At 40.4% G+C, this 27,531-nt stretch overlaps 3 protein-coding genes across 9 annotated transcripts in view; 1 reads left to right on the top strand and 2 right to left on the bottom strand.

Moving 5' to 3' along the window:
* Nucleotides 1-111: 111 nt before the first annotated feature.
* Nucleotides 112-10,164, bottom strand: ppef1 (protein phosphatase, EF-hand calcium binding domain 1). Its single transcript, XM_069173848.1, has 19 exons — nt 9,894-10,164; nt 9,224-9,383; nt 8,029-8,061; nt 7,651-7,778; nt 7,469-7,529; nt 5,996-6,159; nt 5,789-5,903; nt 5,254-5,300; nt 4,112-4,278; nt 3,980-4,016; nt 3,680-3,829; nt 3,383-3,534; nt 3,050-3,290; nt 2,787-2,972; nt 2,571-2,713; nt 2,046-2,152; nt 1,784-1,947; nt 1,076-1,160; nt 112-977 (listed from the first exon to the last, which is right to left on the bottom strand). Exons 2-19 carry the CDS (start codon nt 9,276-9,278, stop codon nt 751-753), a joined length of 2,262 nt encoding a protein of 753 aa, XP_069029949.1. The 5' UTR covers nt 9,279-9,383; nt 9,894-10,164; the 3' UTR covers nt 112-750.
* A 2,997-nt stretch (nt 10,165-13,161) lies between these two features.
* On the top strand, nt 13,162-20,004 carry rs1a (retinoschisin 1a). Its single transcript, XM_069174508.1, has 6 exons — nt 13,162-13,458; nt 13,824-13,849; nt 14,232-14,358; nt 16,649-16,790; nt 17,579-17,774; nt 18,505-20,004. The coding sequence occupies exons 1-6, from the start codon at nt 13,404-13,406 to the stop codon at nt 18,655-18,657; spliced, it is 699 nt and encodes a 232-aa protein (XP_069030609.1). The 5' UTR covers nt 13,162-13,403; the 3' UTR covers nt 18,658-20,004.
* A 42-nt stretch (nt 20,005-20,046) lies between these two features.
* The window catches only part of cdkl5 (cyclin dependent kinase like 5), a 43,695-nt gene continuing 36,210 nt past the window's right edge, over nt 20,047-27,531 (bottom strand). For 5 of the 7 annotated variants that reach the window (XM_069174501.1, XM_069174503.1, XM_069174502.1 and 2 more), the window contains 3 exons: nt 26,286-26,447; nt 24,457-24,717; nt 20,047-23,538 (listed from right to left, as the gene is read on the bottom strand). In XM_069174501.1, coding sequence (XP_069030602.1) covers nt 23,131-23,538; nt 24,457-24,717; nt 26,286-26,447 — 831 coding nt within the window. In that variant the 3' untranslated portion in view covers nt 20,047-23,130. The remainder of the gene's footprint in view (nt 23,539-24,456; nt 24,718-26,285; nt 26,448-27,531) is intronic. The other 2 variants (XM_069174504.1, XM_069174506.1) reach the window with 2 other exon arrangements.

Genomic DNA, 27,531 nt, shown 5'->3' with positions numbered 1-27,531 from the left:
AACAAATGTCAATATAATCTGAATATAATGCAGTCCAGAACAGCACTACCACTAACTATGATGCAAAAAAAAAAAAAATTCAAATTAACAGCTTCATGAAGAAAACAGTGAACATTATAAGCATCATAAAACTAGACTTAATGTCCAGAAAAGGTGTATTGGATTAAAAAAGTAATACAATAATGTGAATGAGTGTATTTGTATTTGGGACTTGTAGTTCTGATGCTGTGAGAAACTACATCTGCACTAAATTATTCTTAATGTACATAAAGCCTTAAAGACCGGCTTTAGATTATTACAGGTGACCACTTCTGGCACTTTTTTGTCATTTGGCTAACTGTTTGTCCTGCACACCTCTTCACCCGGGGCATCTACAGTATGATCTGAAAGAGGCCCCCTTCCAGATGCTACCAAATGTCACGGTAATCCATCCAATAGTTGCCACAAAGAGACAAAAATCAGCTGGTGTGCTACATAAAAAGACATGAATGTCTGTAAGAGATGGGAATGAATTTAATAGTTAAGATATTTCATTTTGAGACCAAGCAATTTTCCATGCCACCCTTACAGCCTCTAGCGTGGCTCAAGATACACCCACATTTGACAAAAAACAGCATTTCTAAAGTACATCCCCAAATCTCTTCCAATCTTAAAGTCATCAAGTGTTTAAAGGTTGACTTTGCTCTTATTCATGCTTTTCTACTGTCCTTTCTCCATTAGTTACTTCCACAGTTTAAAAGATTGTTCCCTTCATGAATACTTCTCTCCACGCTTCTTCTCATTGGGTTGCTGATCCTTGCTGTCCAGTTTGTGCACCACTCTGAAGGCCTCGAGGAACTCAGTGAAGTCTATGCTGCCGTCCTTGTTGAAGTCGATACTCCGGGCCAGGTCATCGATGGCTCTGTCATCGATGGCGACCCCCAGGTGAGCACTGAAAAGGCGCCAGGTGTGACGAAACTCTTCGATGGAGATCAGACCTTAACCCGACAACACGCATTAGTCACACACTGAATTTTGGAGTGAATTCTGAATTATTAAAACATTATCCACAAAGAGATGAACTAGTTATATTTACCTGAATGATCCTTATCTATGATGTTGAATATTATCTCGATGTCTGTCCTGTATCTGAACAGAGTTTCAGCCATGTTTGGAGTGACCTAAAAGGAGAAAATAGCAGCATTGGTACAATGAGTACTATAATCCTTGAACTACTGGTGCCACAAGGGAAGAATACTTCCTTACAAGGGAAAAGTACTACATTAAAAATGCAACTGATAGTATCATCAGTAAAATGTACTCACTTCAAAAATGTATATTATGAAAGATTGTGCAGACTGTCAATGCTGTCAAAGAGTCTGGATGTCTGTAGTAGTCTGTCTGTACTTTTCTTGAACGCTTATGAAGTTTTTCCGCTATACTAGCTGCTGCAGCCTTCTCCTCTCAGTTTCAGTCTCAACTGTTACTCTCCACTTTTACCTGTGGCAAAACAATCATTGCTGGGCGATGTAAAATGCATCACTATTGGTCCACTAGTGTGGGAATGTCCCATCAGACACCAGATTTAAAAACTCCATATTCTGTGAAATACAGCGATGTATCTCGCAATGATAGGCTCAATCAACGTTGACTGAACTCGTTTGGTAAGGGCTTGAATGTTAATTTTTATGTTAAGGCCTGGCACTCCAGCTTCAAGCTAGTAACTACAGCAATCAGATAAATCTCCTACAGGACAGGACTTGAATAAATGTACTTGGTTACTTCCTACCCTTTTGCTTCTGACCTGATGCAGAGGAATTACTGGTCCCATGTCCTCGAAGCAGGACTGATACTCCACGCTGCCACCTGCTGCCAGACGGGCCAAGTGTGGACGAAGTGTCCTCCAGGGCAGGTCCAGTCTCAGTACAGACTCCAACACCTGAGCCCATTCGCTGACCGACACACTACCTGATAAAAAAAACACACGTGTATAAATAACAACTACACATGTCAACCTGAGTAAACACATGTTTTTAAGTAGGGGAAATGCATTGAGAAGAGAGTACCACTGTAATTGTGGTCGTACTGCTGGAAGCCTGCCATCAGCTCGGAGCGATGGGCGAACAGCTTCTCCTTCAAGGCCCTTAGAGCAGAGCCTTCAGCAGCCCTCACTCTGTAGACACAAAGGTAGACACAAGTCATCACCTAAAACTCAGCTGTCTTACATAATTTATAGACATCAGGTTTTACTATCAATGTTAATTTATTCACATCCTTTAATACACTCATCATTTATTCTTTAAAATCTCACAGAATAGTGAAAAATGTCCATCACAATTGGCCCATGGTTACATTTTAACAGTCTGAAACCCAAAGATATCAAATAGAAAAATTTAAAATGCAGAAAATTCTCACCTTGGCGATCCTGTAACCAGCTGATAAATGACCTTAACTCGGATTTGATCGTCAACATTGTTGGTATTTAAATTTTTTTTTTTATAAACTAATCCATTAATCGACTAACTTTTAGTAATACTACAGCCAGCTGTTCCATTCAACACAAACATACACGCACCAGACCCACGTTGTACCTCTGTGTCAGGGTCAGTTTGCGTGTTGTGCGGCTGACTTGGTACTGGTAGAATCGGGGAACCAGTTCTCTGCCCAGTTTGATGTAAGCACCACGGTTGCTTCCCTCCTCATAATAGTTAGACGCTGAGAAGATGGTGATAACCTACAACACACAAGTACACATATTTATATCTTACACATATTAGGCGTTGCGACAATTTGAATTGCCCCCCTACCTGTCCACTGTGACAGAGCTCATATCCCTCCTGTTTGCACTCATGAGAGCGGATGAGCAGCTGGAGTCCGTGTTGGAGCAGCAGTCTCTGGGTCACATCGGGGCCAAAGTAGCAGCCCCCCCCTCTGAAAGTGTTGGGGCTGCAGCCTTCTTGGGTTTTCGGGTCACTCCACAATACATCCACTATCTGCTAGAGAGGAAAGTAGATGAATGAGACACATCGCAATGAGGTGGAGGTGAACAAAACGAATCCCCTCCTCTGACCTGTTTCCATTCTTGTTCATGTTGTGGAGGTGATGGAAGGGGAAAAGAGGCCAGAGAGTCCAGGAAAGGCACTTGGAGAACATTAACAGAGTGAGGCATGTTGGGGGAAGCCGGACTGGGACGAGGCGAGAGGCAGGATGGAGTCCGAGGAGAGCAGAGTGAGGAAGAGGACGAGGATGATGAGGAGGAGGAAGAAATAGAGGCGTCGCTGTCCTGTCGGCTGAGCCTGTGTTGCCTCTTTCTACAGAAACAAAGGGGGCAAAATAAAGAGTCTGTCAATTTAAACAGGAATAAAAAAAACACGTTTGTAGGAGTCTGTGGCTGCTGTCACACCTCTGGTTGGGGGTTCTTTGGTTCTTGCTGTGGCTGCGACTGCTGCCGGGACGAGAGCTGTCAGTGGATCTCATTCTTTTGGCTTGTCTGCAGGACTGACTGATGTCCAGCTGCTCCAAACTGTGTCTGGGAAACCTCAGGGCAGATTTCACCTTAAGGGGCAGAAAGTACAAATACATTGATGTGTGGTGGCTGTGAATCTGTCAGTGTTTAAAAAAAAAAAGTTTTTTTCTGACCCCCAGTGGCTAAAGTCAACTATTGCAGTTAAGGGAAGGTTGCCTGGCCGTCTCCACCGACCTTGTGCCTCTCTATAGAGCTGAGGAAGTCCAGGTCAGTCTGGTCTGAAATCCCTCCGTGAACAATCAGAATCTTTCCGTCAATGACTGTCGCGACGGGCAGAAGGCTGAAAACGTCCTGAAATAGCTGGAGGATCTCACGGCTGTTAGTCTGCACACAGTCACACGTAAAAACAAGGAAAACTCAGCCAGATGAATCCATCCAACTCCACCAGCTGTGACATTCGCCAACCTGCTGGATGTGCAAGTGAGTTCTGTACACAACAGCAGAAGGATAACGTGTATCTGGACTTTTCTGTACCTTGTACTTCTGCATGACTTCTTTAGTAAACCCATATCTGAAAAAAGCAATGTCAAAACATCACACTCTCATTTCAGTGGTCTTGTGGTAAACCTAGAAGGATAAATGTTGTCTTACATTTCTCCTTCTCACCTGAGGTTCATTATGTAGTCTTCGTGGTTTCCTCGGTTCAGGTGCATGTAGTCGGGGTAAAGCAGAAGGTAGGCGAACAGGACGATGACCACTTCGACTGACTTTTTCCCACGGTCCACAAAGTCCCCGTTGAACACATACGGGGTCTCCGCAGAGGGAAGGCCGTTCTGAACAGCAGCAACATGTCGGCAAGTCAGATCTTCATGAACATTTACTTGTTTAAATCTTTTGTGAATTCATGGAAAGTCAGACCTGCATGAAATATTTCACTGTAAGGTAAATACTGGAACTTCTGAACTGGAAGACCAACATCAATGCTGTCTACAAGAAGGTGATGAGTCGACTCTTTTTCTTGAGGAAACTTCGATCCTTCAATGTGTGCAGCCAGATGTTGGAGATGTTCTACCAGTCTGTTGTGGCCAGTGCATTGTACTTCGCTGGGGTCTGCTGGGGGAGCAGCATTGGAGCCGGTGACACCAACAGACTTAACAAACCGGTTAAGAAGGCCGGCTCCATCATCGGCTACAAAATGGATAGCCTGGAAAAGGTGGTGGAGAGAAGGACGCTGAACAAACTATTGTCCATATTGGATAATCCTGTCCACCCTCTCCACCACCTGCTGCAGGGACAGCGGAGCACTTTCTCTAAAAGATTCCTCCAGCTCCGCTGTCAGAAGGACAGATACAGGAGATCATTCCTGCCCACTGCAATAAGACTGTACAATAACTCACCTCTGGCAAAATCCATCACAGTACAATAACACTGTTGACTGTGTTTCTTGGTTTGTTTGTATATAATATATATAGATATATACTGTACTGTATATATATATGTTGACTGTGTTCTTGGTTTGTTTGTATATAATATATATAGATATATAATGTACTGTATAAACTGTGAATTTTATATTTTCTATTTATATTTTTTACTGCTATTTACTGCTATTTTATTGCTTTTCTATTATTATATTCTATTCTAGTATTTTATTCTATTATTTCTATTATTATCTTATTGCTTCTGTATGCTGCTGTAGCGAAAAAATGTCCCCTCGGGGATTAATAAAGTAAATACCTACCTACCTGCCTACCTACCTAAATAGTAAATGATGCTACAGAAAATATAGAGACATGAAATATCTTTACCTTATAAAAAATAAGAAGTAAGTCATCGAGCCGCCCATGAAGATCACCTGCGCCAAAAGAAAAATCACAGCAATTAGAGAAACAGGAATCCTGCTTTAATTGGTGCCTGATGTATAGAGGAAGTCTAAAATTCCTCGATTGTATGAAAACAGGAGAAAAAAATTGCTCTAACTAAACCTTTCAGTGTGTGTTTTTTGTATTAGTATTTAGTATTCTTGAGTTTAATGAGATGCACCTCAGTAAGAGCAGGCAGCTGCAGAAGAGGAGTCAAGAGCCCGATCAGAGTGCAAATAAACAAGACCGTCCTTTCTTGGAAGGCTGCTATTAGGAGACATTCAATTGTATTTAAAACACACTTAGAAACATCGGTGATAATCTATCCAGTAGGCAGGTCACTCGTATTCAGTGGCCTGCTGCACTGTGTGACGTGTCACAGCAGCAAAACGTCATGGTGAGGCTGAGATGTTCACACGTTTTCCCTCCTGCACTGAAAAATGACAGTTTAAAATCTTGAATTAAAACTGAGGCCACCCACCACATATGGTGATCTCTTTAGTGTAGGATGTGGACAGGTGGATGATGTTTGGCATCTGTTTGAGGAGATTCTTGGTCTCGTACAGCAGCTGCACAACGTATCTTGCATGTAGAGTCTGCGCGGAAGAACAGTGATGATCCCCCCCAAAATCTAAACAAGACAATTATAAGTAAAGAGAGAGAAAGACCAAAGGTTCATATTCGGTACCTGCTGCTCCTTAAATGCACTGAGGAGAGCGTTCGTGTCAGAGACGGAGAGAGGAAACGATAGTCGGGGCCCGGTGTAAGACTCTGGAACAGGGATCAAGTTGTAGCCTGTCTCTCTGTCCAACCAGGGGTCGACCACCGGGTCCAGCAGCTGGGAGATCAAGTCTGGAAAACAGAGTGTGTGTAGCTGTGGACAAACTGCACTCAAGACTCATTCTCACCAATATCCTTTGAATTAAAATAAAAGTCACAATGTGAAAGTGGTACACAGCATCCTGCCTGCTCTAAATATGAAATCATTGAACTGTGGGTGGGCCTGTCAGTTATTACATAATTGCTGATTGCTATTAATTGAACAGATTGCAATCATTTTTAAGAATTGCAAAAATCGTCTCCATTAATCTGCGTATGTGATAGTTCTGATGGTTGTGTAAGACACTAAGTAGTCTCATACAGCCATATCTCCACCATGCTGTAAAAAGCTTAACACTGAATCACGTCCTGCTCTGTGTGACCTCACTGAATTGTATTTAAAAGACCACTCCAATATGCTAATGAGAACTCGATCGCTTCTAATTTATGCAAACAAACAAGGCAGGAACAGACATCTACCTTCAGGCCTATTGTCTATTTCCCCCTTAGTGTCTAATAAACCGCCTTCATTCTGTCTCACACACACAAATCACAGAAGCTGTATGTAGTGAATGCAGACAACAGAGTCTGTGCTCCACTTATAGTGACTGAATGTAAAACCCATGAGGAATATGTTCAGCAGATGATAAGCAATAAGGGCTGACCTGGGGATTAGCTTGTCAATGAAGCATTATGGTTTCTAGGTGGATGAGTGGGTCAGTATACACTTAAGACACAGCTGTTTCAGTGCAACACACCAGCACATTGGCCTCCAGATTCACAGTAGTTGCTAAGCAACAGGGTATACGCAATTGGTTTTCTAATCTAGACAGAAACACTGTGGTATGACTAACAAAACTGGTGTTAATTTGATGTATGTAAAAAGACATATCAATGTATAATTGTTCCGTAAGTATGAATTGAAAACAACGACAATTAAACAACTGATAACTAATAATCTGATAGTGAAATTTAGTCTCTGTATTTATTGACATAATCAGGTATCTTCAAATAATAGCACAGCATCCTCAAATAAACCTAAAAAAAAATTAAGTTTAAAGGTATAAAAATACACAAATAAAAGGCCAAATGGTTAGATTTTGGTTTCACTGTGTCAAAGACAGGCAGCCGTGTTGGTGCTGTTTGGAGGGAATACTTCACACAATAATTCACAAAATATTAAAAGCAGAATACTTTTGTAGTGCCTGCATTCACTGAGAATGTGTTACATTACATGTATATGGCAGCAGATATAGAAAATGTTGCTTTACATAAAATGAGTCTTGAATGCATATAATACTAACTAATCTTCACTGTAGATAAGAGTATTTTGGCTCCAAACCTGGTCCATTCCCATTCAGCTGGGTGAAGTTGTCCAGCATGAAACTGAAAAAACTGGAGAGCTGAAGAAAGAAAGAGAGGAAAAAAAAAACCAACATGTTGAAGCTTTAGGATGCTTCTGAAAATTAGTGCACTCATGTATTTAAGTTCTGAAGCAGTAGGAAATGCCAGTGAGAGAAACACCTGTAGCTGGTCCTGTTCTCCGGCGTATTCAATGGACTGAAAGATGTTCCAGGTGTACCTGCGTCTCATCTCAAGTCGGGCCATGTAGTGCCGGTACCATCGCTGGATCAGAACTGCTGCCTTAATAGCTACAGCAAAACACCGGGTGTTATATTTCACTTACCGAGGAGACATGTTGTAACATCTGGAGTCACATACACACACATGTAAATCATGTTTAAGGCTTCACAGTGTGAGAACTCTTAATTCTACACGACTCTGTAAGGAATGTTTCGTCACACAACGTGTTGGCTTTCTAAATATGTAAAAAACACACATATATACACGAATGGATGCTACATATAGCACAGACTGATCTTTAAAGACAAACAGTCTTACTCAGAGCAGGGCTGGGTGTCTTAACTGCATCATCTGTGAAAAGAAATACTACAATTCAGCATAAGAGTCGGGTAATTGAAAAGAAATCATGTGCAACGGAACACACACACACACACACACACACACACAGTGAGAGAGATAACAAGACACAGGGGAGGTCATGTGCAACAGTGAGACTGGAAAAACTAAGCAAATTAAAGAAGCTTTTGGGAGCAACAGGATTAATTAGAGAGGAGAGAAGACAGACTGTGAAAAAAGAGAAGCGCCATCTGTCAAACATCTGTGTGTGTGTGTGCAACAAGTCGGAGGAAAATTTACTACTGCAAAAATGAATTATAAACCTACACAGTGTGACAGAGATGAGTAACACACTAAATCACAAAAGCAGTGCCATAACTACTACATATTGTTAGAAAATGCTTCAACGAGATAAAAACAAACCAAAGCAAGTACTGAAGGGACTACAGATACTGGAGATGTTTAGTTGTAAAACTCAAACTCATCGTTGTATTCTTCTTTTGTTTTTAAGAAGGCTGCAACTGATGTTTATTTTACTTAATGATTAGTTTTCCAGTCCGTTTTTAATTAGCCAATGAATTTTTTAGTCTATGAAATGTAAAAATAAAGTAACAAACTGCATAATTTTTCCAAGATGGCACCTTCAGGTGTGTTGTTTGGTCCAAACAGATATTTAGTTTACAACTATATAAAAGTAATTTTATATTTGAAAATCAAATAGAAAATGTTCGTCATTTATGCATTAAAAGAAATGACTAATATTATTTATCAATTCTCTAAATAGATGCTTAAAAATGGCTTTTAGGTGATTTGTTAAATGAAAGAAAAATCAAAGGGCATATAAGGAGTTTTACACAATGTTCTCTTTTGTTGGTTTTGCTAAAGGCCTCCTTAAAGTAATTTATGAGCTTGCACTCCAATTAGTACCTCACACGAGGTCTGTTTATGCTTTGCTCCTCTGCCCACTGACCAGGTGTCCCTACTGACATGCCAGCTTTAATTAGCACATTTTTTCACACTTTTTTCCCAGGGGCAACAGGTTCTAATGTCAAAACTTTTCAGCTGACTCAGGAGAAAAACATGAGTCCGTCCTGGATGGATTGGGACAGACCATGAAAATAACCTGAAACTGTGACATTTTGTGCCTTTCTTATGTAAACCAGCCACACATCTTCACCCGTTTCCTCGCTTTTCACTTGCGTTTCCGTGGCGACAGAAGTGCCACATCCCATGATGGCCAACGGGGAGGTCCAGGGGTCACATTAGTCAGTTGTTTCCAAGCCGGCAGCGGTGGGTCACATCTGGCTGGCGGTATGTAGGTGCAGCTGCAAGGAGACCTGAAGAGTAAAAAAAACAAAAAACCTCTGTTACTGCATGAAGCTCGACATGCTCTTTATAGCTCGACAAATCCTGCAAACACTTCATCATCCTGACATCACAGCAGGGTTTACCCCTCTAATATCTGTCCTCCTAGAAAAACTATCTAGTCCACATTTCCTAGTTGCAATCACAATTTTATATAAGCACCTATGTCAGTCTGCTGCAAGGCACTGATTAATATAAACATGCCTGTAACATACCTCATTTAGTGCCAATTCTACACTTACCTTAAGTTTTATAAAACTTCGACAATATAGCCAAGCTTTAAATTTATGAAACCTCACAAAACAAAGGCGACAATCTCGATGCCCTAAGAAATAAAATTAAGCTTTTGAAATAATTGCTAATCAGACCCATGCTTTTATACAAATCATACTTTAGAAAATTGTCTCGTGCATCACAGCATCTTAGTCCAACGACGTCCTTATTTCCGCTGCAAGTAAATCATCAGGTCCAATGGTTCCTACCTGCAGCTTGTATCGGCGCGATCCGGAAATCATGAACGGGACATACAGACCACTTGATTCACAGAAACTTGCATCGAAAGGTGCAGAGGAAGGTTGCACTCCTCGGAGTCTTCTCACTGACTTTCAGGAGACAATTGAATTTAAGGGAACATGTCGTTGAAATGTTTTCAGAGAAGCGGCGGACGCAGCAGGAGCAGCAGCTGCAGGAGGAGGAGGAGGAGGAGATCAGAGCTCACGGAGGAGGCGGAGGCTTCATCAGCTGGTAAACTGGGAGTCTGCGAGACAGCTCACCTGTCTGACGTGAAAAAAAGTAGCTTCGTATTGCCTTTATTCCTCCCGTTAGATCCATCCGTCGGGCGGATTCATTAAGGAAGCTGCCGAGGTTGTTCCTCGTGCGTAAATGTGCACAACTGTGTCTGTGGAGACGCTCGTATGGATCCTGCTGCTGAAGATACGAAGTTGTAAGTCGGCCTGTTTAATAAACTCAGTGAAGACTCCCACAAACAGCTGGACGCAACCAATTCAACTTGGGAAAGTTGTGTTTTTATGGACATTTGTTTGGAAAAATGTGCAATTGTAGCGCAACAAGCGGCAAGAGAGCAACGTGGAAGAGGCTGAACTGTACATGAAAGGCGCTCCGTGATTTCAGGATGATCCGTGTGAACTTTCCACAACTAAAGGCAGAAAACTGATGTTTAAAAAAATATATATATATATCTGCGTGCTGAAATGTGTGAAAATCCTGATGTTCGTCCTGTGATCAAAAAGCGATCTTTTGTAACATGAAGCGGTTTTTTTTTTTTTTTCCTGGAGGTGGTTTGGTCACGTTCACCCTCCTGTCCTCATATTTATCGACATAAATTGTAATTAAATGCGCATCACATTTTAAGCGTCAAATGTACAACTGCATCATCCCTGAACAGACAAGTGATGTGTCACATTAAATGTTGCGGCTGCAAGGAATTGTGGGACGACGTTATCTCCCATCCTTTCACCAAGGATGGTCCGGTGTATCTAAAGGAGATGATATAGGAAGCATTGAAGCTTCTTTCTTTAGCATTTGAAGAATTCGAGCAGCTCTTAATATGGCTGCCACGTATTTACTTCCGGTTCACGTCACTCACTTAAGAACCTTCCTAATCAAATTGGACTATTTGAACGCACCCATACTTCACTGGATTTGACCTGGAAGAGGAAGCTCACCCATCTCGGATCTAAAGACTGAAAGTAGCTCCCAGAGGTGATGTCAAGAATGTTGACAACAACCGACCATTTTACGTCCGAGGAGTAAAACCACTGCATGAACCAGAAATCAATCACTTTCATGCAAAACCAATCCTCACACCCTCTTAACACTCCACATTTCAACTTCAATTTAGTTCGTCAGTAAATTCCATCACCCACCTAATTGCTTGGGGGTGAGCACCGTGTGGCTGGGCTTCACGCATAAAGGCAACAAACCAAATAGTAGAATATACTCTTTAATGACAATGATAAAAAATAATGAAATCTGGTTTTAGCTCAAGTCCAACTCTTCACGCAGCCCCTCTCGTGCGGAGTCTCCGCTGCACCAGCGTGACGGCAGCGTTGATCTCCTGCAGGGTGACGACTTTGAATCTGTTGGTTTTGGACAGCCGAGACGCCTCCGAGCTCACCAGTCGGAGCAGGACGGGTCTGGGAAAACACAACCGACCGGACAGGAAGTCTGGACTCCTCATCCCAGCCAGACTAAACTGCACAGGAGATACCAAAAAAAAAAAAAAAAAATAATAATAATTAAAAATACTACTTTTTCAGTCACACCTTAATTTAAAATATTGATTCATAAAATGAATAGAATAAAACAAGAACAATAGTTAATGAACCGTTTTAAACAAGAGTGTAGGGGTGGTTCTGACCTCTTTATGAGCTCTGTAGATGAGAGTGGAGTGACCTCGAATCCTTTTCTTCGTTTGTGGAGGAATCCTCTGCGTTGCTCTGACAGGAGCCTTCATGTTGCCGTTTCACAACAGTCACAAACATCAACCAACAGATGAAACCTGCAGCAGCTCTTCTCTATGAGGCCACGAGGAACGAGAGCAGGAGACTGAAGAGTGTTTGTGCACGCGTGTGAGTGAAAAGCATGTTTTAATGAACACAAATTGAAAACAGCTTTGCTTAATTAGGCTTAATTACTTTCACCCACCTGGCTTTAAAGCCCTCAGTGTGAGTTCAGGCGTCTTTACCCCGAGTACCTGCAGCAGAGAGAAGAGGCGAATGAAAATAGCATTACGGGCCAATATTTGGTTTTAAACATTGCTGGTGATGACTCTTAGCACTTTAATCCACATTTTCCATGATCTACAAAAACTAAATTTAAAATCTGAATTTGCTTTATCGCCCAAATATATTTCCTTGTTAATTTATGCATTATTTATAAGCAACATTAATATGTTTTTTGTAGAAAGTTAGGTTTTTATTTTAATGTTCCTTTAATAACAATAATGACTATTTAATGATTATTTTGGCTTTTTCTTCATTACTTGTCCGTAAACGGCAGCAAAATCATGGGTTTATTTTTTTTTTAATTTTTTGGGTCCCTTTTTTCTCATTTTACATATTTATATATATATATAAGAAAAAACTACAGCCGTGAGTATTTGTAGGATTCAGATGAAATGCTAAGATGTAAACTGATTTTATTCTACTTTGTTTTTTTAATGGTGTCTCAATGTGACAATCTAATAATTCAGTTCTTAAGTGTATGAACAATACTGCATCCTAAAGTCTGATATATTTTTGAGTTTTTAAAGTCTAATAACAATACTGATATTCTATTTTTGGTCCTCAAATGTTTTTAAATTTTTTTGCTTCTGGAAGATTTGTGAACATTTACTGTTAAAAAATAAACTTGTCAGTGTTTCTAAAAATAACCTTAAATATACTTATTTATTATAGTTTTAGGCAGAAGCTACTCATTTTAACAAGTTAGTGTTTTTTTCTGCTTGTGACACCACGGCAACAGTCTAATAATTTTAGCTTTCTGTCTGTCTCTTTTGCCTTTATTGTATATTAAAATGAAAATGCCAAGGCAAATGAAAAATGTTGGCTGTACATCCGTCCAAAAGCAGACCTTCTGCCTAATCATATGGATCACAAGGCCCAGCATAAGCCACCACCACCCTCCAGCACCTTCACTCTCACTCTCTTGAACACACATGCACACACACACGCACACGCACACACACATACACACAACCTAAATCTGTCACTTGACCATGCTGCTTTTGTCTCCTGCAGAATTTTGGACCTGACCCCGCGTGACTGTGCAGCGGTTTCCAGCATGTGTGGTGGTGATGATGATGTTGATGGTGGTGGTTGAACAGCTGTGGGAGGGGCTTTGTCAGATAAAGATGGCATTAGGTAAAGCCATTAGCGTCCTGTGGATTATTGTAATCCAGCCTTCCTATCACTGCTGGTTTGGTTGCTCAGTCTACAGTCGGTCCTATTTGGTTCGGAGCAGGTTGGAAAATGGCTCTCAACGAACAGCGTTTCCTGCTGGCCCTGCTTCTTCTGGGAGTTAACGGTACGATTTCAGTCTTTACTCTGCTGTTCAGTTGTAAACCCACTATCTGTGTCTGTAGTTATTTAAGACGGTGAAGTCAGGAATTGGACAATGATTGATAAAGAAATTACTGAAACTCTGATCTCAAATAGTTCTTAACTGAGATTTTTCATTGCTTCCTCTCAGTAACATCCAAGCTTTTTTTGGTGACGTTACTCTGTTTGTGCTGTGGCTATTTACATTTTCTAAATGTGGTTAAACTGACAGATTGATGCACAGATTTTGTTGCCAGAATGAGTGACTAATGTGTCACTGAGTCTTTTCTTTTTCTCCTCTGCCTTGTCGACTGGCTTTATTTTTTTCTTTCTCTCCATCTGGCTGGACAGTGTTCATCAGCATTCATGCTCAAGAGGTATGAAGAAACCTCAAAACGTAAAAAAAATAATTTAACTCAGTGTTAAATTCAGGAGAATATGCACGAGATAAGTTTTTCTTAAAACCCTTTTAGATCAGCGGTAACAGAGACATTTCAGCCTGGATGTCTCTCAGAGTGACATTGGTCAATGTCAAATCATTGTCATTGAAAAAACACTTGTTATCTGCTGTATTAAGATAGAATTGAAGTTTCAGTCTCTTTTCTCTTTATCACTGTGGTTTCAGGTCTGAAATTGCTGTTTTTACTTTTTTTTTTTAAACCAGCTATATTAAAAAATTATGGTATTCATATTTTTGATATATCTGTTGATACTGTTTTAGGTTGCATATATTAAATATTGTTTGTGTGTTTCTGTGAGGTCGGTGTGTCTGAGGCATGGACCAGCAGGGCTTGCAAATGTGATTGTGAAGGAGGAGAATCTCCAACAGAGTTTTCCACTATTGGATCTGGCTCGTCTATGTTGCGAGGAGTGGATTGCATGCCAGGTAAGAGCTTCATCAAATACAATAACCTCCCTGAAAAAAAAACCCCAAATGTACAAAATTATTCTTTTCATTTCGTAAACTTAAATCTCAAAACAGATATTTTGTTTATTTGTAATTCATTTTTGGTGTGACAAATGGCATTTCACATAAAAATACACATTATACACACTCTGTTTTCAGACTTAATGTCTAACGAGGCCAGTGTTTGACCATTTTAGTGACTTTTATTGACTATATCATGAAATTTCTTAAAGTAGTAATATGACTTAAAATGAGAAGATTGTGAAGTTAGTGTTTAGAGTCAGATAATTCTTATGAAAAGCGTTAAACTGACTGAGAGAGCGGACAAAGACGTAAATAAAATGCTTCCTGTTTAACCTGCTGGAAAATGCATGTCTGCACATCATGATTATATTTTTATTATAATTAATCTGCTACTTTTTTCTCAGTTAGTGCAGAAATCCGAAGAAAGTCAGTGTACAATAATAGATGACAAAGTAAAGCAGCTAATCTTCACATTGGAGAAGCTGAAACCACCAATTTTGAGGCATTTTGCTTGAACGATTATTTAAACTATAATCATTAACTGTCAAAATATAAATTCCTGTTGCTAGACTAATCGGTTTATTCACAAATCATTCAGGTTATACAGATCAGATGGATTGAGAGCTTTGTTGTGTGATATGGGAATCTTTATATGTTCATGTACTGCACATGCATGAGTGCATTCGGCTCCAGATTTGACGCCACAGGGCGGACATGCTCCACTGGACATCCTCAGAGAAGGTGATGCAGATTGGAGCCATGAAAAAAACCTGAAATTACCTCCATCAAAGCTGCACAATCCTCCAGATTTACTGTTTCCATGACAGGAAATGTGGATCTGAGTTTCACAACGTTTACCCTGCACCTGCTCATGGACCCAGATAGAAAGCAAAACACATGGTTGAAAATGAAAGTTTTCATCCTTCTCTTTGGAAACATTGTAGTCATCATCAGCAGGCGGAAATCTCCTTTTTTTCCCTTCTAAATCCTTTTAAGGGCTTGGCCTGGGATTTAACTTTCCAATAAATCTCCTATACAATCTGTAAACCAGTTTGTTTTTTAGCGCTCGTGCAAAGAAACAAAGACGCCATCCAACACAAATGTCTGACGGCAGCCTCAGATCAGAGATTTAAAGATCAGGCTTCCAATCATGTCAGACTTGAAGAGCAGAAAAGGGCAGAGTTGATGTACGGGTGAATCAGCGGGTGTCAACTGAGCCACAAAATCGCATGGCAACCTACGATGGAGAGGAGAGAGAAGTTCTGCAGATAATCATTATCTGAGCAAATGATACAGAGATTACGGGGCTCGTAATAGACTGTGCCGATCGCACAATCACACAAACCAGTAATTACCACAACACAGACCTGGTGATGATAAACGATGAGTGAGAATGACTTTCCTGTGCTGCACCAGAGTTCACATCGCCTCGATTCATCGCGTTTCACCTCTCGGTTATGTGTATTAATGCAGCTGTCTGAATATGTTCAAGTCAGGGAAAGCATTAGGGAGGACTGCAGAGACATTACTGTTACGCAAACACTTATCTTCTGACTCACACAGAAGCTTCTGCTGTATACGTTGTAATACTGGGATTAGACAGGATGCCACCCTGTGCCAGATAGGCTTAAGACAGTAGTAAACAAAAGCGCAGCCGGCTACTTCCACTGCTGTTTCTCCTCCACTATTCACTGTTTTCCTCGCTCACGTACAGCTCTCTCTCTCATTCATATATCTCTAGAGCACGTTCACTAAGTCACCAGAGGAGTTGCTCTCATGCGTTTTTAATGAAAGTGAGAGAGAGCTCAGAACACGAGAGCAACGCGGAGCTAAAGCTGCGGAGAGGAGAACATGGCCATCTGTCCGCCTGCCGCCCTAATGGACATTGCTGATCTCTCGCTGTGGAGCATTAAACTGCAGGCTTTTAGGGCGGGATATGGGTCACACCGGGGTGGCTAACGGCGGGGGAGCGGGAGGGTGTGAGGATGGGAGTCGGCAGAAGTGAGGAGAGAGCACAGAGGGCGTAGAGATGGAGAATTAAGAATCCGGAGAGGCTTAGTGATGATCATTTGCTGTTCACATCTCAGTGGTTTTACTGCTGAGCTGCAGGAAGACGTGTTTGTGTTTTCCTCTATCGGGGTGGTGACCTTAAAATCCAGGAAGCCAGGAGGTCTTTCAGTGGAAAACAACAATATTAACTGAAAACAGATTTAAATTAAGAACTTTGTGTCTGGTCTCTTCGCAGAGTGTCCGTACCACAGGCCTCTCGGCTTTGAGGCCGGATCAGTGAATCCGGACCAGATCACCTGCTCCAACCAGGACCAGTACTCCGGCTGGTTCTCCTCGTGGCTCCCGAGCAAGGCCCGGCTCAACGGCCAGGGCTTTGGGTAGGTCCAAAGCAACATGTTCCCAGAAAGTGAATTTTTCCAGATAATATAAACAAAAATGGAGAGTTTTATACCAACATGAATATTTAACATCTGATAGTGAACGCTGAGGTTGTTATGGCGTATTTGTTTTCATTTTACCAAGCAAAACGTTGCTTTTACCACATATGGCTGAATGTTCTGTCTCAGGGAAATACCCTTCTGTGCTCTCACCATCTGTGAGTAACAGTATTGGAGTAAACACACTCATTATGTACGGTGCACTTGGTATGTCTGACACGCCAACATGCTTCTGCTTAGAAACATTAAAATATAAAGTCTAACACGGAAGAGCCGTGATGCCCAATAAGGACATGTATACATTTTCCCTGCAATATCCTCTAGTATCCTAAAAAACGAGTGTTGGAATTTGACCCCAGTCCTTTATGTTATATTCTAATATTATTAAAGGAAAAAAAAAATTCTTCAAGAAAAAAATGTAGATCTGCCAATAGCATGCTACATGAATTGATCTGGTTTAGAAATGTTTTGAAGTAAAAAAAAATATCCTTCACCCTGAGTATCAAAAACGGTCAAACACCTCTATGTAGCATAAACCGCTTAATAAGACTCTTGCTTAGCATTTCTTTTATCCAATATTTTCTGAAAAATATTGCTTTGATATCATTACAGAGACTCGGGTGTCTTGTTGGCAAACATGGAATTTTTCTCTGAAAAGCACCCGGGTGACTAATATAACCAGCCTGATTGCTGCATGCTCACACCGACTGTTTGTGTTTCTCCTCCAGGTGTGCCTGGCTGTCCAAGTTTCAGGACAACACTCAGTGGCTGCAGATCGACCTGAGGGAGGTGATGGTGGTGTCGGGGGTCCTCACTCAGGGCCGCTGCGACGCCGACGAGTGGATTACCAAGTACAGCATTCAGTACCGCACGGACGACAAGCTCAACTGGATCTACTACAAAGACCAGACGGGAAACAACAGGGTCAGTCGAGCACAAAGCGGGAGAACACCGTCGAGTGTTGTGTGTTTGTACAATGTGAGGTTTGAGGAAACGTCGCAGACATCAGAGGTCTCATTTTGACCAAACATAGAGTGAGAAGTCAATATTTCGGCTCTGATGTTAAAATGCATTGCACTGATTGGCTCGATAGTGACCCCATGAATAATCGGGAAAAAAAAAAAGTATAATTTTAAACTTTGACAGGCTATTGCTCCTTAAGAGAAAATCTCTTAATACATATCTACACTTATACACCAGAATATAATGTTATTATGATAGGTGACTTATTTAGATTTTCAATATGCAAGTCTTTTTGGTGACTCAACTCCAAAGCTCTCTTGTTTGTCAAAATTTGTGTGCTGAAACAATTAGTTGATTAATCGATTAGCTGATCAAAGGAATGTCAAACATTTGCTCCTTTTGAAAAGGGAGAATTGGATGTATTTGTTGTTAATTGTTAGTTTGGAACTGTTGGTCCGACAAAATAAGCAACTCGAAGACATGATGGAAATTTCACTATATTCTAATGTTTTATATATTCTATTGTTAATCAATAATAAAAAATAATTGTTCTATCATCATTTACTTTCTGTCAGCTGTGTTGCTAGTAGGAACAATAGCGACTTTAATATTAAAAGCAGTGTATTCAGTGAACGCTCAGGCCAGTCTTGACTAATCTACATCCTGATCTTCCCCTCCTGCCTCTCCTCAGGTGTTTTATGGAAACTCGGACCGCTCCTCGTCTGTGCAGAACCTCCTGCGGCCGCCCATCGTGGCGCGCTACATCCGCATCATCCCTCTCGGATGGCACACGCGCATCGCGCTGCGCATGGAGCTGCTGCTTTGCATGAACAAATGCATCTGAACCTCTGCTCCCACCGTCCCCGAGGCCTTGTCCCAAAACCACAACTGAACCTGCAGTGAAGCTCCGTCCTTACGAGTGTGTGATGTGTGATCATAAATCCACAGATTTGGCCCCCTGAACCGCAAGTTGACCCTAAAATATTCACCATGAAATCATCTCAAAATACAAACAACTCAGTTTAAATGGACTTACGTGATGATGAAAATAGGTTTGTTTGATATGTGCGATGAGCTTTCATTCGCTCCACTTTGCATTGTCTGTGTGAAACCAGTCTCGCTCTGGGGGCTTTAATTTGGTGAGTTGTCAATAGATTGCTCCCTTTGCAATGAAATGGCATAAATTCAAAGCAATAATTAGGCATGGAGAGGGAGAAGCAGCGTTGCTATGGGGGTTGTATCCGCAGGTCTGAGACAAGCTCTTCCAAAACATTTGTGTTGTTCTGTGATATTCTGTCTGCTCCTCCTCATGTTGAACTGTAACAGGGAATTCACACTTCTCAGTCAGTCTCCCATCTTTATTTACCTTAAGTCTGGTGATACTCTACATTTTCCTTACTGTCAACAAATCCCATGGAAAGACCAAAACCAACAATGAATTCATCCTCGTCCAAAGCTTCATATGGTTTATAGCTTTATTTTGTATTTTGTTTACTTATCCAAAAACTATTATAACGTCATCATTGACGTTATAATCAACGTCAAAGGGTACTTTGCCCTTCATTACAAAGTACAAGGGCACCATTTTGAATCAGTAACATATACACTGTCCTTCTGCTCTTAATCATACACTGGACAGTTCAAGGTGCAGCAAATACGTGTGAATCCGCAGCTGAAAATAGTCCCTAACAGATCCTGTGCCCAGATGTTTTAGGTAAGTCTGTTTTTGTTTTGTTTTCATTTTAAATGTATTTAACTGTGACTCCTTTAAAAAGAAAAAGAGAGATTTGTGTCTTCAGTAAGGACTAACACATCACACTTATTTTGGTCTTTTAATGGGATTTGTTGATGAGAAAAGATCAGAATAACACCAACCTTTTTTTTAATTTTTTTAACACTTCTCTACTTTTATGTGTGCGTGTGTTAATGCTCAGTTTTTTGGGTTTTCTTTTTTACCTCAAGCAATTTTTAAATCACTCTTCAGTACTGTGTAAAAATCGATGGATGCAAGTCTCACTAATATTCAAATGTGGTTTGGTGTTGTGCTTAATTCCTGCTTTGTTTCTGTAACATTTAAATTCTATTTCCCATGTTGCTTTGGGAACACGCTGCAGAGGTTTACTGACTCTGCAGACGTGTTCTTTATTGTATCTTTGAACTATTTCCTTGATTAAATTAGAACATGTCTGTTTTCATGTTGTGTCTCTGTGCTCCGAAACAAAGACATGAGCCGTTCAAAAATTTACAGTTGGCATTTATTATGAGACCCTATCATTTTTAAAGTAGAACGGTCAGTATAGATACACTCTATTATTTCTATTTACACCCTGTCAGAAGTGGGAAAACAGCGTAATGAAAAAAAAGAACCGATGTTTTAGGAAACACATTCATATTTGTGATCAGAAATTCTCCTTTTTCGCCTCCGTTCTCGGTTTGTGTGACTCGTTGTGGGGTTGAAGCCTCCATTTCCATCTGAAGTGTTGAATCAGTGAGCTAATGTAAGGCTTCGGGTCTCTGGCAAGGCAAGCTTTGTCATCACTGTGTCCCATTAATGATAGAAACAAACCCCACGTCAGCCGTCATTTACAATCAGCAATCGGGATTTTCTATAATACACAACATGGGTCAGTTTTAAGTTTTAAGCGCATCACGTTCAAGGACAAATTGAACATAAAAAGTATATTGCAGAATGATGCCTGCTTATCACATGTGGACACTTGTCTCTCTTTAATCACAGTCTCCTGCCGGAAATCCTTCTCTGCTATATTTGGCTCCACGAGCCGCTGATTTGGCTAGTGCAATCTGCATCACTCATATTATTGCTTTCAATCAGCCATGTTGTCAATTCATTCAGTTTTTTTTTTTTTTTTGCTTGAGTGTTTTAATCCTTTAAACAGATCAGGATCAACATACATCTCCTCAAATCAAACTCTCTTTTCAGTCCACAGATGTTTTAAATTCTTATTCTCCTTTGTTTCCTCTTTCCGTAATGGAAAAGCATTTATTTGATTTAAATGTGTTGTTTTGTTTTATGCTTTCAACCACAAAGGAGTAAGGAATGAAGGATAAAGGTGATATTCGCCTTATAGGCCACGACGAGCGTTTTGTTCTACAGGGTTTTAAATCATCCACAGGTCAGAAGACAACAAGTAAATGCTTTTATGCACAATCAAGTCACTATAAGTAAAATCATCCCTGATCATGACTGTTGATGTTAAAAAAAAAAAAGTAATGTAAAGTTGGAGTTCAAAATTACAAAAGGCATTTACAAAAACTTTGAGAACACAAGCTTTTAAAATGCACAGAAAATGTAAACACACACATCAGAGGATGAGTCTGGTGTTATTTTATAGAGTTCATATTGTCAGCAAAGTCCAATGAAAAGCCAAAAACCAGCCAGTGGTGGAAGTACACATACGAAAGTAATGTACTAAAGTATAATTTTAAGGTACTTGTACTTCCATTAAAGAGAGTATTCCCTTTGAAACTTCTCAGATTGTTTTATCTAAATAACAATTGTAGGCCCACACAAAATATGAGCTAATATTTCCCAAATTAAAAAGAGAAAAAAAAAATTGTAAATCGCAAAAATCAATACAAACTTTTTTCTTATTTCTTTTTCCCCATTAATGCTCTCATAACTTCTCAGGTTTATGTTGGCCTTGAGCAAAAACACATTTGACCTTGTGATCCTTTGGAGGGTACTACTCAACTGTATATAAAGTAATTAAAACAAGGTCAGTAAAATTCAACTTACCCATTGATGTATCAGAATTACTAATAGATGCAATTTTATTTTTTAATAATAATGCTTCTCTATATCTACTTTTTTTTTTTTATTGCAGGCCTTTTGCTTGCAATGGAGTTTTACCAGATTGTTATATTTGTACTTTTACTTAAGTAAAAGGTCTGAGTACTTTCATTTATAAAACATTCTGAACAATTTCCTAATCTGACTCAAAATGAACTCATCTATGTTTATTTTTAGACAACAAAGGAGGTCTCTGACACAGATATAAATCAGGTTTTGGCTCCACAGACAAAACTTTGTGACAATAAATAAAAATATAACCAGACTTATCCTTTTAAGATCTTAAAGGTCGTAGGTGAGGTACGGCTGTTTTCAGAGATTCTGAAAACACTTTAAATGTTCTATGTCGTGTTAGTTAAACCTCAATTTAAGAGAGGCTGACATCTCACCCGGGCTGCGTGGTGATGAGGGCAAAGACACCCAATAACTTGCTGTTAAGGCTGTGGACGAAACCAACATGGCAGCACGGAGCTGAGAAGCTGTTGTCACTGATAAAAGAACTGAGGGACAGAAAATGAGGGCTCATTATAAAATGGTGACACCAGACATGGGACATAAAGTGAAGTGATATTTACTGTATGTAAAGCACAGAGCCTAACAGTCTCACTCAAGCTGATCTGCTACCAAACCTCTGTTTGACAAATAGCCCGACTAGTCACAAAACTGATGTATTGAGGGTGATGAGCATATTTCTATTAGATGTAAAGTCAGAGGTTTGATGTATTCATCAGTGTTTTCTTTACATTGTGATGAAACAAACAGAAAAAAGGAGTAAAAATAACGTGAAATAACGTGAAAATCCGTTAATAACATATCAAATTGAACAAAAAAAAAAGGATATTCACCATTAAATATTCCTTGTGACATTGTATTATCAACACATAAATATTTATGCATTTCTTTGTGTCGAAACTAAAGCTCTTGCAGTTACACATTTAACTCTATATTACCTTATAATATTTCCATATAGCCTACATACTGTGTCATTTATAGCTTATATCCTTGAATTTAAAACAAATAAATATTTAATAAATAATGTCAATATAAATCTTTTTTTATTTTTCTTCTTATCAAATATCAGAGCTTGAAAAACATTTCAGTTTATTGGCCGCTGGTGTGACAGCAGCTATCGGATGTGTTGCAGTAGTGTCCTGTGAGCAGAAGATGGCAGCAGAGAGGCCAGAAGGGCAGTGTCTCCTTGACAGGAAAGATCACCTTATTCTGATGCAACCTTGTGAATAGAGAGAGAATAACATACAACCGATAGAGTCCTGGCATCGGGCCCTTCCCTGTCTTTCCCTAGATGACACTGTTACTGGTGTTTTTGTTTGGCCTGTCGACGTCTAGTCTTTGTAGCTTCCGGAGACATGAGCTTGAACTACATTTCTGAATGAGGACGTGATCCAGTGAAATAGGCTCTCATGTAAACTTTTACTACCGTGATGTTTGCGTCTGGCAGGTGCTTCCAGGATGGAGCAACGTCGGAGGTGGTGTGGTTTGAAGGTCTTACAGGGCGGTCTCCTTCAGGTCGTTGAGGTTTGGCATCCTGCTGCGGGTGGCTCGGGTAAAGGTGGGTCCGTTCTTCCCCGGTTTGATGCCCAGCTGTTCCGGGGTGAACTGGGCACCCTCGGCCCGCTGTAAAGCAGACACGTGCCAGCTGGACTCGATCTGTCCGGGGAGGGGGTAGCTGGGCTTGCGGCTCTTAGCCTGGGCCGAGGTGCTCACCCCAGGGTGGCCCCGGCTCTCGGCGTGCCCTCGAACCTCAGGGTAGCCTGCTTTGGAGGAGGGCTGAGGGGGGTTAGGGAGGGGGGCTTGGAAGCGCAGGTCTGGAGGAGGAGGAGGAGGAGGCTGTCCTTGATTTGAGGAAGAAGGGGAGAGGTGAAGGAGTCGACGGAGCGACTTGAGTGGTTGGCTCTGGAAGGAGGGAAAGAGATGCAGTTGATCAATGAATTTTAAGGATAAGGCTTCTCTTTTTCTCTTATTGTCCACAAACCCAACAGCTTGTCCGTCTCTGAAAACCTCTGACAGACCTACACCTTGAAGTCAATGTCGGAATAATTGCTGCAGGAAATGTAAGCATAAAAAAAGTGTTTCTACAAACCGAGTTCTCTTATGAAGACTTTAAGGAGCTGTAATAAAGTTTGACTGACCTTGAAATCTGATTCGACTTAATTGTAAATATTTTTATTTTCCTTCCTATCATATAGTTGCCCTTTTTTCAGTTAAATAAAAAGCTTTGGGAGCTTTGTTTTCCAGACACACTTTGTACCTTTTTTGAACATTCATGCAAATGTGCATTAAATCAAAGTTGTGCACACAAAATACCGTTCTGCAAATAATACCTTTGTGGCGAGTTACCCGAGTGGATGAATTTCATAAAGCTTTGAAATGTTTTCATTATAGTGTAGCTGCATTTTATTGTCTAATATTTACACTGAAATAATGACATGACATCTGGCTCAACAGCATGACTTTCACACGTTTGGTGCATTTCTGAATACAAAATTACACATGAATACATTACAGATTACACAAGACACATTTTGTCGAATATACATGTACAAAATTTGGGTTTAAACTTTTAAGTGTTAAATGCAAAATAATTTTGTGTGGTCAACATTTAAAAATGTTTTCCTTCATTTTACATCACCTACAAACAGCTCTTATTATGAGCACTTATTTATTTATATATATATGTATTTAGTAATTTGCTATCCATAACATGATAAGGGTTTGTTTCGATGAGGAAAAACTTGAATCGTTTTAACAAGACTGTACTCTGGGCTGTTATTTTCAGACAAATACGAACTTAAATTCAAAGTCAGCACATACCTGAGAGTGGGAGTCCACTGGTTTTTCTGGTGGCCAGTCATTGACTCTCTCTCTCTCCCTCCCTCTCTCCCGCTCTCTCTCCCTTTCCCTCTCTCTCTCTCGCTCTCGTTCCCTCTCTCTCTCCCTGTCCCGGTCTCTGTCCCGGCTCTGCTCCCGGTCCCTGTCTCGGGATCGCTCCCGGTTTTTCCGGCGGCTGCCGTGGTGAGAGGACGACTTGGAGCTCCGTTGCAGGGACAGGTGCTCTTGTCCGTTCCCCGGTACCTAACATTTTAGAAACAAAACACCGGCGCGTTATTAGTTATCTAAAATATTTACTGCACGTAAGTGATTTCTCTCAACCGTGAGGTTACAGCAGTCTTTTTCTTCACACATCTCACTAAAATCACATCTTAAATCCCGGCGAGTTTCTTCATGCAGCCCTCTGGCAGCAACAGACAAAAGATGGTGATGGTGATTAGTGACATTATACATGAAAAAACACAAGTTCTCAAAAAGGTTTTGTGTCTGTGTGTGTGTTTTCACAAGCTGTAATATAAGGCAGACCTGCAACTAACAATTAATGTCATCATTGCTTAATGTGTTGATATTTATTTTGATTAATGGGATAACCATTAAGTTAAGCTGATGTTTTGTCTGATCAACAGGCCAAAAATAAAAAGAGCTTAAATTTACAATGAAACAAAAAAAAAAAGACAAGCAGCCAATTTACAAATTTGTGAGGCTGAAACATAATATATTTTTGTATATGAAATATTTATCTGAACTTGTAAGAACAAGTAAATTATAACTATTAAATAAAAGGAGCAACTGAAATGTGGTGGTGGAAGTATAAAGTAAAACACCTTTGGATTGTACTCAAGTGCAGTACTTGAGTAAATATACTTAGTTACAGTCCACCCCTGCCTTTCAGCACTACTATAAAACAAAGTAAAGAGTCCAGAAAAATTCCCACAGTGTGAGTTTTGATACATGTGTGTTTGTGCGCTTATAAATGAGCTGAATATGTTAATGAGCCTCAGTTAGTACAATGACGTGAACGTGTTGGCCTCACAAACAGCACACACTGCAGCACGGAGTCAGTTGCTGTGTACCAAATTACACTTTTCCCTTCGTACACTTACATATACACTAACGCACTTTTATTTTAGTACTCTTCCTTGTATAGTACCTGAATTTCTATAGGGTAGCGTCGTCTCAAACTGCACACTGCTGTTCTGCACTTACAGGAAATAACCGAAAGATTTGAATGCATCACCTGCCAAAGTATGTGCCGACTTATTATTTTACCCAGAAATGAACGCGTTTCTGTGCCTTCAGTTTAATCCACAGTAAACATACTGATGACTTCTATCCAACAGCAGTATGGTGGACGTGTATAACTTGTATTTGTATAGGGCTGCGTTCAGCAACAGCCTCCTTGGCTGCAGCTGTTCGCAAATAAGTTGTAAGTGGTCCCTCCCTTTCCACTACGTAGCCGTAATGGCGGCCGTTGAAGGTGAAAAGTGTCTACCGTTTCACCATCGAGGTACTCATAGTGCACTGCATGTTTCTATACTTGAATGCTCTTATGCACTCAAAATAGTAAATGTTAGTGTGGAAGTACACCATTTGGAACACAGCAAATGTCTTGCAATGTAATTTGAATGCATTAGACATACATTATAGCCAAGACAATAATGGAGCGTGCAGTATTACACTCAAAACATGTTTGAAATCCTTTCAATCTGGAGGATTTCTCAGTCAGTCAGTTGAGAGGATTTCAGAGCAGGTCGTTCTGGTGAGTGAGCAGTGTGAGTTAACATGCAGCCGTAGTGTTGAAGTTAGATTACTGGTGAGGCAGGGTAGGGCGCAGGAGGCTGGTGTTGTACCATGGGCGAGGCGACTACAGGTAGGACTTTGACAGCTGAGTTGTGCTTTAAGCTATTCTTAGAGCTAAAGAGGGGGAAAAGGCTTTTCTTGATGCTGGGGTTTCTCCCGTCCTCCATGTCCGTCTGTGGAGTAGAAGATGCACAGCCACAACTCTCAACACAAATCTCTGACAGCAAACGGAAAAACAACTACAGCAGCTGATCCTCAACCAGCTAAAGAAACACCACTTAATGTGAGATACAAGTAAAAAAAAAAAAAAAAAAATCATAACCAGAATGAATATTTGATTTATAAAGTGGGAATAAAACATAAAGGGTGGAAATTCAGACCAATATTAGAAGATAATTCTGTCTTGTTAAAATTTTTGGCCACGATTCCTATCTGTTATAAAGTAATTGCCATGGTGACATCACTACAACGAGCAAAGAAACAAGTGGTAAGATACTCAGACAGGTTGTAAACCAGCCAAGATTTGAGCCAGTTTATCTAAACCCCTTTGTTTGGAAGTAAGTACGTTTTTGAAGAATTCTATGAAAATGTGAAAAGGACCAAAGAAGTTTAGTGTACTGATAAGAAGAAAATACAGTTTAGTATAATGGAAACAGATTCAGCAACTCATCATTGGGCTACACAGGCCCTGTTCAGCCGTGGGTTTAACACGTTCTAAGTCATCTGATCACAGGTGGATAGCTTTGAATGTGAATGCACCCAGGATGCATTGAGATCCAACCTGTTCAGATGACATTCAGAGGTGGTCCGGGATGCATATGGCCACTTTCTTTTAGCAGTGTGAACACAAATGCATCTTGGGCCACACTGAAGGACAACCTACTTAATGAGGTCCTCTAATTAAGCATTAGAAATATCCAATGAAAAAAACAAACCTGCGTGATTCTGCTGAGTGCAGCTGAACTGTTGTTTAGTGCTCGTTTAGTTTGACTTATATGTATTTGCTGACACACATCAGTCCCAGAAATGTGTCAGAGACTCCACCCCCGTGGCACAGTTCATTCATCCACCGCAGCGCAGAACCAGACCCTCTCAAACCTGCTGGAATAATTAGATAATCCGAGCCTGAACCGACGTATTTGGGTAAAGTCTGACGTTTCAGATTGTGAATTAAAAGGGCTCTGACCCTTGAAAATACATCATAAATTTCTAATTGGCGGTACATTGAGTGAGTAAAGATGTTTCATTTTGGTGAAT

Source organism: Embiotoca jacksoni, unplaced genomic scaffold (assembly GCF_022577435.1).
Source record: "Embiotoca jacksoni isolate LCO1_2020_lvr unplaced genomic scaffold, fEmbJac1.0.p SCAF_6, whole genome shotgun sequence".
In the NCBI taxonomy this organism is placed as follows: domain Eukaryota; kingdom Metazoa; phylum Chordata; class Actinopteri; family Embiotocidae; genus Embiotoca; species Embiotoca jacksoni.
The sequence above is the reverse complement of the archived record's forward strand: the minus strand, read 5'-3'. Positions and strand labels throughout refer to the sequence as shown.